Source organism: the organism of the source record quoted next, unplaced genomic scaffold (genome assembly GCF_019419815.1).
Source record: "Pyrus x bretschneideri cultivar Hongxiangsu unplaced genomic scaffold, Pyrus_bretschneideri_v1 Contig81, whole genome shotgun sequence".
NCBI classification, from domain to species: Eukaryota; Viridiplantae; Streptophyta; class Magnoliopsida; order Rosales; family Rosaceae; genus Pyrus; species Pyrus x bretschneideri.
In genome coordinates, this window is record NW_025999822.1 from 1,191,443 (window position 1) to 1,202,087 (window position 10,645).

Below are 10,645 nucleotides of genomic sequence, written 5' to 3' on the forward strand. Positions count from 1 at the left end.
GGCCTGGCCCACTTTCTTGTGGCACTTTTCGTAAATAGAGACAACTACCGCAGCTAATATTACGTTACAAAACAGTTCCACATTACAAACCGCCTCAATTTTCCCGCTTCGCTCGAATCTCCCTTTGCTCTCTCTCTCTCTCTCTCTCTCTCTCTGGGGGAGCTCTGGGGAATGGCGAACGTGAAAGAAACAGCTCAATTTCCACAAAAATCCATGAATTCAGGTACTTTTCCTTTTACTTTTCACCGATTCATCAATTCACCCCTCTCATTTTTCCTCGGAAAATTTAGAAACTGAGTTCTTAATTTGAATTAGTCTGAATTCGATCATTTTCCAGTGGAGCAATTATCTGTTTGATACAAATTCTGGATAATTTTATTGTTTAGGTTAACCATTTGATTAGAATTTCGATTAGAAAGATTACGATTGATTTGTGCTGGAAATGGTAAAATTAATGGAGTGAAGAAATCTTAAATGTTGGATTGTGATTGCAGGTGGTGGTGGTGGTGGGGTTTGTATGATGAGCAATACATGGAGGGACGAACAACATCCGTCCTTCATCAACTTCGTCTCCGCTTTCCTCACCGCAAACTCTTTCCGCCTCAACTTTGTCCCAATTACCCCCGTAATTTCCTTCAATTTAATCATATGATCTCATGCTAAAAGGACAAAAGAACTGAAAAGAAAATAATTTTGGTGCATCTAATGGTTGGATTTACATTGCAGGACTTCATTTTCAACTGTGGGGGTTCATCTGTGGCATTCATTTTCATGACTAGCTTGGACTCCGGTACCATCTCGCAATTCTTCGGCAGGTGAACAAATTAATTGCTTTCAGTTTTTCGGTGCCTCTTGCATGCGTGTGTGCTTGTGTTTTGTGTTTGACGTGATCAATTTTATTATTTGTACAGAGTTCAGAAGCTGAAACTGCAATTTGCAAATCTATACGTTGTCATCACGCTCCCAACCAAGGAGCAAAACGATTTGTTTGTTCGTTCTTACTTCAAGTGAGCTATGTCAAAACTTGAAAGAAACTTATGTCCAATTGATGTTTGATATGTCAAAACGATACAAATGGTTTTTCAATCTGTGAAGATTCGGGATGGAACTCGGCAAGCCAACGTTCGTTCTGGTTAAGGACTTGGAAATGGGGTTTGAGAAGATAACGAAAATAGCTCATTCTCGTGGGGGTAATAAAATCTTCTCCAAGCTCACTTACCTTAATCATGAATTGTTTTCCCAGTAATTTGTCTAAGACTCTTAAGCAAACACTAATTACAGTGTGCAAGCGAGAGGATGCCACAACAAAATGAAGGCTGAGGTTAGTGTAAATTTTGACCATATTTATGTAGAATGCTTTGGTTCTTAGGAGTTAGGACCTCAAAACATCCCCATTTTATTCAATTTTGTTGGAGAAGAGGAAGCAAACAGTGCAAACACCAGGCATATTTCAAAAAGTGATCACAGCCATTCCGGGCATTGACAATCATGATGCAAATGCGGTACTTAACTCATCCTAATGAACGAAATTGAATCATATAATCATACGTTGGTTTCTTATTCTGGGTAATTTGTTCAGCTTAACCAGGCTATCGGATCGATTGAAGGAATTGCCAAGGCATCAAGGGAGCACATTATGGAAAACACAGACCTCTCAGCTGACAAGGCACAAGTGCTTTCAAGGTTTTTCAGAGATCCAAAGTTTTACCTCAGTCCTAAGATCAACTGAGAGGAGCAACTCGTTTATCTCAGTACATGTCAAAGTACTGCTTTAAACACAATCAGGGTCATGTATTGAAAACCATGATTTTTATTATTTCTCTTTTTAGTTCCGTACATAAAGGATTTGAGACGGTTTCGTTTCAGGAGACAACTAACGTGTTTGCATCCGCTTAAACACTACCGAATGAACGACAATTATATACCCCCAAATCCCTAGCAGGTCATAACTATTCCTCATATCAAGAAGCTACACTTACACTTCTCAGGAGCCACAACAGATCCGCATCTCAAAAAGCTACACTACTCGGGCTGTGTTACACCATATTTCAATCTTCGGGCTATGGGCTTCCCACCTATGATGGGGCACCAAGGTATGAAGCAAGCCGCAACAGGTCACTGAAGACTCCACCAGCAGTGACTTCAGCGCCAGCACCAGGTCCACGTATTATTAGGGGTTGAGCTTTGTATCTAGTTGTTGTGAACGCAATTATATTATCTGCCCCGGAAAGCTGAGCAAATGGATGATCATTCTTGTACGTCTGCAGCTTCACTTCCCCTTTCTGATTGACCATGTCAACCACCCCAACGAATCTCAAGACCTTCAGATATCAAAAAGAAAAGTCAGGAGGAAGATGAGAATCATTTAAACATATCAGAAACAAAAATACAAAACAAGAGGAGAAAGTGCTCGTCATCTACTATATTATTATATATCCCTGCCCAGAGAACTCGGAAATAAAAATATCCACATTCTCTAAACTATTATCGCCAATAAAAATCCATAGCGCATGTCAACATAATGTAAAGAAATAATGCATCATCGAAGGAAACCAGAATGATATGATTCAAATATTTATAAGAAACGTCCAATGGTCCATGGACAGCTAGTAAGCTTCTAAACAACTACTTGATTAATATATTGATCAAATATCGCTAGGTTAAGATTGTGGTATCACACAGGAATAAGAGAAGAAATGCATATGAGAGATACTCACTCCTCCTGCATCCTCAGCTATCTGTCTTTTCTTACTCATCTCTTGATCAAATTGTGGAAGTTTTTGCATGAATTCCTCGGCTGATGCACTATCCTGAAAACATCTCATCCAAAATTTGATTGTTAATGGTGAGCTTTTGCACTTGGTAACGTACATTAGAAAATGATTTTACCTTCAACGGTTCCGGCACAAGGCTTTCAACAGGGATGTCAGAGAGTTCCAGCTTAAGACCAGATTCCCTAGCAAGAATTATCACCTGCATTTGATGGTTTTACTCAGGTGGCAAATCGCACACAAAACAGTGAAGCAAAAATCAAGAAAGCAGAGATTGGAGTATGGGCGGGGCCCAAATAAGATGGTGTTGATCTTTTATCAACAATGCAAACTATAGGGTCTCATTCAAAATTTGGGGACGTAAAACTGATTAAACAGACGAAACATCATCACATTATAAGCCTACATAACTAAGCAGACAAAAAATAGGACAAGCACCTTTCTACAAACATCTGTTCCAGATAGGTCATCCCTTGGATCCGGCTCAGTATAACCTGCCTGCTTTGCTTCAGCCACCACCTCACTAAAAGTGCGTCCTCCAGTGAAATTGTTGAAGATATAACTCAGAGTACCACTGCAACATCAAATGATAGAAGCAAGACTAGTGTTAAAAGTCATATGAAGTGTGCATTTGCAGACATCAAGATTTTACGTGTAAACAAAGGAATTGCTCCACTAAAAAAGAGAGGAACTACTCTTGTAATATTTTCAATTTGCACAGAGAGAGATATAAATCAAAAGTTCTCCACAAACCTGAAGATGCCTTCAATACGCAATATTTTGTCTCCAGTTTCGAGGAGACCTTGTAATGTATTAATAATTGGCAGACCAGCTCCAACAGTAGCTTCATAGAAGTAATGTGTATATGATTGCCGTTGAAGAGCTCGTAATTTTAAATACTGCATGAAGAAAAGCAATGTCATAACCGATTAAACCCAAAAAAAAAAACACACACACACATATGCACGTACACAAGATATGAACACTATTATTGCATTCTCAGAATGCATTAACATTTTTCTAAATTTTTCTTAAACGGAAACTTAATCAAAGTCAAAGTTAAAAAGAAGTAATTTCTCTTTTTCTTGCAAGTCAGTATATGGTAACGTTGCAGGGGGACTCATGGCAAGCAGATCAAACAAAATAATATGATAAAACTAAGATATGGAGGTCCAAGTGTGAACTCAAAATAAAATCCTTAAAAAAAACAAATATAGCAGCTGAGCTGAGTATAATTGCTACTAGAAAATTTTGTGGGATTTCAATCAAATTTCACAAGGAATCTCTAGAAATGAATAAAAATTCTATTAAACTCCATAAATTTATAAATCCAATAAAATCCTCAATATCCCAATTGAATACACCCCACAATAAATTCGAAAGACAAATATTGGGATCTTTTATATAAAAGAAAAGAGTCAAATTCATAGTAACATTGCATCACATTTCTGGAAATTTTTGTGCACGATTATTAGAATAATTAACATGTGTAAATAGCTGCTTTTATCACCACTTTGTTCAGACGACAAGGTATAACTGAAGTCTCTCCTCTAAATGTAAAAAACCAAGTGTTAGGAATCAAAACTCATCGCTCACATCTCAAAGAGAAACCAGTAACAACCAAGAGTCACACAAAGCAAAGCGAAAATAAATAAATTGATAAAGAACTGGAAGATATAAAACTTGAACAAAAAAAATTTGTGGAGACATATCCCAAATACATGGGTTTTGGATGCAAGACTATTAATGAAAACCACAAAAACACACTTGGGCAGATAAACTAAGTAAAGAAATGGTTGATGTTCTTGTTCTTTTCAGTTAATTGGAATTATACATACTACTGAAACAAGAATTTGCAATTAGATATCCTCAAAGATACAACACTGGAAAGAAATTTGCATGTATAAAAAGACATATTACTTGATCAAGCGGCCCTGAATTGGCCTTTTTGTTGGGAGTGACTACGTGAATTCCTTTCCGCAACCAGTCATAGTAATGGCTTGCAATACTAGAGTCAGCTGTGCAGTCAACCAAAACAGTATTTGGAATAAAATGATTCCCATGTACATGCTGCACAAACTTTTCCATATCTGCCACAGCTCCTTTCTCTTTTTGGAGGTCTCTCCATCTAGATAAGTCAACACCCCTATAACAATGAAAAATGAAAAGAAAATTATGGTCCTCAAAGTGAAACTATAGAATGACAATGCTTTAAGAAGTAAATGTATTTAACTAACTACTACCAGCCTATACGAAGCAATGGATGACTTTATTTTTGTAAATTAAATATAAAAGATACAACAGGAAAAGGTTGAAATTCAAAAGGAATAACAAGGAGAAAAACTTTTAAAACGTAAGTATATATAGTAATTGGACTGTAGTAAGGGGCAACTTCTGCTACTAAATGTTGGTCAATTATCAATTCAAAAACATTTCATAAACGACGTGTATGAATTAGGTCCGCCACCATTGTCAACTTCAGATTATGCAAAGCATTTGATTAAATAATATTCCATTGAAAGCTTTTTAACTTACGCCTCACTCAAAAGCATTGTCCGTGAGCCAGTGATTCCCATAACACGCAAATCGATGTTAAACTCTTCCTTGAGGGTAGCAGCCTGCAAAGATTTGAGAAATTAAATTTTAATGAATTGCCCAACCTAATAAAGAAATTCACAGTACCTGGTTTTCATCAGAGTTTGGTTAATAAGCCATCAGCAATATATAACTTATGACGAACATGATTAAAGTTAAGGAGGATATTTCAATTGGTTGGGCCGTAAAACCAAATTTTAACTTGTATGTGGCTGTAAATGAACAACATGCATGCCCTCAGAATGTTTTTGACCATTCATTGGCTGTGTTTCCTGTGCACAAACTTGATGTGCATATATCACCACATAAACAGGAGAATAATGAATTCAGTACAATTCAACATCTTGCTGCTCTCAAATCTAAATCAGACTAGGATGGGTACTTGTATGTAAAAACCCAAAAAGGGCACAATCAAAGCACACCGAATGACAAAATCTGACTAAACTGAGCCCTTCTAAGTTCTAAACTTCTAAGTGCCACGAATAATTTTCAATGACAGATGACCTTACATGTGCTATATTGTACAAAAGCCTGATAATAACAGAAGAAAAGGCAAAATAAAGTACCTGATCCCTTAATTGATCTAGTAATGTGGCACCAATCAGACCAGGTCCGATGATGCCCACTGCTATTGTGGTTCTTGAAAGATAGAATCTAGAATGGACAGCTCTCAGAGCCCTAATACAATCTTCCCGCTTTATCACTACAGTAATATTGTACTCAGTACAACCCTGAGCAATTGCACGTACATTAATGTTTGCCTGCATTTCATAAAACAGTTTAGATCCCTTCGTATTGTAAATAATGTATTATGAGAAACACTTGGAATCAAAGCCTACAGCAGGCCATATTGTAAACCAGTGTACAAACCATGAATTGTTAAATCAAATAAAATAATCCAACTTGTTGCTAAAATTAATAGAATAATAATTAATCCCTAACCTTTGCCAGTGCATTGAAAAGAGTTGCACTAACTCCTGGAGTACTGGCCATTTTTTGGCCAACTGCTGCCAAAATACTACAGTTTGGAATGACTTGAACCTGAGAGGGAAGAGGTGCCAAAAATTGGTATTAAAAAATGAAACAAAGATACATTCAAACATACTTAAAATAAAATAAAAAACAGAGTGCAATCAAAATTTCAGTATGGAAATACACTAAGAAGAAATAAACTATTCAGTATTCACGAGGAATAAAACATATATCTGAATAACTTTCACATTAAAATTAATGTCACCATTTTCAACTCTTCTTATAATTCTTTAGCTGATCCACAAAATAAGGGTCCAATAAGGTTTTTCATAAGTAAACAATAAACTAATTGTCAATGTCAGTTGTCAATGATCTGCTTAAGTTACATATCAAGCAACCTGGTCAAGAAAATTAGCAAAATAAAAAGTAAGAACCTGAGAAAGACGCCCAGCATTCAAAGCCTCACGAAATCTAGACTGCAGTAACTCAGAAACAGCATTTACTTCCTTCTCAGGGACAGCAAAGCACACGGAGTGCTCACTACTAGCCTACAATGAACCATCATTAACAACATTAAGCATCATAGATGCTCTAAGCTTTCAGCATACCATGAACACAAATTCAGAGGATGACATAACCTGAGATATCATAATAACATTAGCCCCAACATCCTTTACGGCACTGAATATATCACTTGCTGTACCAGGAACACCAGCCATCCCAGTTCTGTGACAAATAAAGGAGAATGTTACAAATGGGGGAAAGTAATCTTTAAATTATAATCCAGCAGCACTGTAATGCACAGCTCACCCTTCCACATTGACAAGGGCCAAGTTGTCTATTGTGGCAAACCCTTTGACAAACGACTCCAAACCCTGAACAGTTTCATCCTCTGTAGGGCGACAAATTTTTGTTCCAGGTGCAGCAAGGTTGAAAACGTTCCGTATTATAATAGGAATGTCATATTGCATCACTGGGATGATAGTGCGTGGATGCAGAACATTTGCCCCAAAATAAGACTGCACATACATGTATATCAAATGTCAGATTTGTAAACGCACCAATCTCAGAAACTTTGATAGAGAGTAGTGAGATTCACCATTTCCCAGGCTTCTTGATAAGACAACGTCTTTAGAATCACTGCCTCACTGACTGCAAATGAAGATTTCTTATCATTAAATTAAATCCCGCAGAAACTCAGTAACATTTTTAACTTTCTTAGAATGGCATCAACCAATTATTCTCCCAAAAAAAAAATATGTAGACCGGTATTCATATTTATAGTTATTTAAAATTTTATGATGTTTTATATTGTTTACTAAATACAAAGGCAATACGAACCTTTTCTGGGGTCTGCACTATAGACTCCATCAACATCTGTCCAAATTATGACTTGACTGGCCTTGAATAAGGCACCCATGATTGCTGCAGAGAAGTCACTTCCATCTCTCTTCAAAGTAGTAGGAATATTTTGAGGTGTGCTAGCAATGAAGCCAGTAGCTACAATTGTTTTTGATGGGTTTTTGGAATACCATTTCTCAAGTCTGTCTTCAGATCCCTTTAAATCAGGATCAACTTGATTAGAACTTGTAGGATTTACAATAAGGACTTCCCTTGTATCCATCCAATTGCAATCTACCCCATTCTGCAGAAAGAAATCAAAGAATAATAAAAAGATATTAATATATCAGACAACTAGGAAAAGTGACATTCAGCAAATGCTCTTGAAAATTGAACAAACCACCATTATACCTTTCTAATAACGCATGACAACATCTGCGCAGACCATAACTCTCCATGTCCTACAACAAAATCTGTGAACGATTCTGTTGCATGACCAGCTGCAAAAAGTAAGAAAAACAGTCAACCTGATAAGCTCCAAACATTTAAGTTTATCCAACTTAGAAGAGTGGACACCAGCAAAAATAACAGGTAAATCTAGATTACGTGGCACAACAACTATGACTAGGAAAATAACAAATTCACCATTACAGAAACAGCGAATGATAGGGGCACTAACCCTTTTATGTATTATAATCCATTCTGCTAATTTATTGTAATTAATAGTAAAATGGGAAGAATTAAAGAAGTCATTAACTCCATACCACACTACTAAGGATTCAGATAAAAGAATTAGTCTTTCTACGAAAGAGAACACTGGCTCGTATTGTTTGTAATATAAACAAATACACAATACAATTAACAATACTAAACATGAACAGTTTGAATTCTGATGGGAATTGAAATTACACATCAAATTTACTTCTTGTGAAAATCCATTTGAGAGTTTATATAGATCAGAGAGCCACCAATGTCCTGATTGAAAAATTATAAATGAATAGAGAGAGATAAAAAAGTAGTACCAATGTATATAGCACGAAGCATCGCTTTCAGGTTACTGATGTCGTGATGCAATTGTGCTAAGAAACTACTAAGATCATCCCCATCAAGTAAATCAAGAGCTGTAGATTTGTGCTTTTCTAAAACGGCATCTAATGCAGATATGTAGGCCTCATCTCGTGATTGAGCCTTGTCGATAAGATCATACATCATGTCCGTTACCTTGGACATTGCCGAGACAACTACCATCTTCCTCTCTGAGTCATCACTAAGAATTATTTTTGCAACATTCTTAATTCTTTCTGAACTCCCCACACAGGTGCCACCAAATTTATGGACGGACCAACAGTCACCTTTAGGAAGCTGAACTTTTTCTGGATATGCATTTACTGGAGTATCTACTAATAAAGGAAAGGAACTAGAGTTAGATGAAAAGCTAAATATACAAGATCCTGAGGGAAAATTTGTATAGTTTTGGAGAAGTATGGGAAAGAACCTGTGACTGATGCAAAGATACAGGTTTTGAGTGACCTTTTCCTTTCCAGCCCAGAAACAAAACCCATTCTGCAAAAGGCAACAAACCTCCAAGTCAATTGATAAATAATTTAAGATAACCTAAAGTATCGACAAATATGCTCCACATGGAATAAGAAGTCATATGTGGATCAATTTCATTCTTTGTTTCCTAGTCAAATAAACCTACATTACTATTTTTTTATGAACCCTACATCACAAACTTGGTAATTTTAGAAGTGAAAAAGGAGGATGATTAAAAAAAGGACTGTTTAATTGAACAATAAAAAGTACATTTCTCAAAGGAAAATCCAAAACTAAGATAGAAAATTGAACATCTTTCTTGAAGGTTGAAAGTAGCTACTTTGATCATGGTAATTATGATCCGTAAGCAAGAATGTTCAAAGAAAAAAAAAACTAGTTGAAAACGACGGTAACATTAAGAAATGAGCAAATTCATACAGATTGAAGCAGCTCAATACTATCTCTTTCGGACGAGCTCGTATACAAAATCAAAGAAAAACAGAACCAATGAGGAATTAACAAAAAGTACCAATACAAAAGTACAATTTGACAAAAGAACAAAAACGTCCCAACAGCCCTCGGAAAAATATTTCCAGTTTCCAACAATGAAAAGGACCCATTTTCCCCTGTGCTTTGGCCTCTCGATATAACATTTTTGTTAAAAAAACCTTTAACCGCAACATGAAACTTTAGGGCAAGTTAAACATTTCAATCGGACCAGGCTTAGTTACACATTTACTACTCGAGTTTTAAGCTCCATTAAAATGGTAAAGTAAAAAACCAAAACTTTATGTACACAAAGCTCGTCCATTTTCTCGGCAAACAAACAGAAAATGGAATCAGGAAAAACTGAGTACCTGCAAATGGGAGAGCGGTGAGGAGGGAGAAAGAATGTAGAGCATTGAGAGTAGCAGATCTTCCTGGGCTTGGCGTCGTGAGACAATATGTTGGGGGAGAGCGCGTGGCCGGGATTACTGGAGATCACCGAGGCGAGCGACGCCATGGCTGCTGCCTCCACGAGAAGACGAAGAGAGATTTTGGTTGTGTTGGCGGCTTCACGGAAGCGATGAATGATTAAGGTGGGGGGATGGATGGGATTCGAATACCATGTAACCAATACCGTGTACCAGATTTGTACCGCCTCTAAGATTTGAACACGCGTACAACTATTCAATCACTGTTAAGTTGTTAACTTTCAGCGGGCTTTCTCTTCAATTCTTCAATGACCAACCGACCGCCACACCCAGATCGGAGAGAAACAGAGGACGGGAGGTAATGAGAGAGATTGAGAGGTGGCGGTGGCTGAAGGCGGTGAAATGGTTGCGTGGTGGCTTCGGACGGTTTAAAGTACAAGAGAGGAATGCGATGCGAGGTCTAAAACTGTGGGGAAGGATTATCAACCCATTCTGGTTTTAACACGCGGCTCTCAA

General features: G+C 37.1%; 2 protein-coding genes across 5 annotated transcripts; one reads left to right on the forward strand and one right to left on the reverse strand.

Annotated features, from left to right (window-relative positions):
* The first annotated feature begins 109 nt into the window (after positions 1–109).
* On the forward strand, positions 110–2,020 carry LOC103956556 (protein PARTING DANCERS). Its single transcript, XM_048575889.1, is given in 8 exon segments — positions 110–223; positions 495–625; positions 727–815; positions 912–1,007; positions 1,096–1,190; positions 1,282–1,325; positions 1,416–1,502; positions 1,580–2,020. Coding segments are annotated over 8 exon segments (744 nt in total). The 5' UTR covers positions 110–171; the 3' UTR covers positions 1,730–2,020.
* Positions 1,793–10,391, reverse strand: LOC103956555 (bifunctional aspartokinase/homoserine dehydrogenase 1, chloroplastic). 4 transcript variants are annotated; one of them, XM_048575888.1, is made up of 18 exons: positions 10,073–10,391; positions 9,175–9,215; positions 8,702–9,076; positions 8,091–8,179; positions 7,680–7,983; positions 7,438–7,490; positions 7,149–7,357; positions 6,977–7,064; positions 6,773–6,886; positions 6,309–6,407; positions 5,933–6,127; positions 5,307–5,389; positions 4,692–4,917; positions 3,525–3,670; positions 3,210–3,345; positions 2,890–2,973; positions 2,718–2,810; positions 1,793–2,321 (listed from the first exon to the last, which is right to left on the reverse strand). In XM_048575888.1, the coding sequence occupies exons 1-18, from the start codon at positions 10,216–10,218 to the stop codon at positions 2,076–2,078; spliced, it is 2,727 nt and encodes a 908-aa protein (XP_048431845.1). In that variant the 5' UTR covers positions 10,219–10,391; the 3' UTR covers positions 1,793–2,075. The 4 variants fall into 4 exon arrangements, with proteins under 4 accessions (XP_048431845.1, XP_048431844.1, XP_009366842.1 ...); XM_048575887.1 differs by having other exon boundaries at positions 8,702–9,079; XM_009368567.3 differs by having other exon boundaries at positions 9,175–9,242.
* Positions 10,392–10,645: the final 254 nt, after the last annotated feature.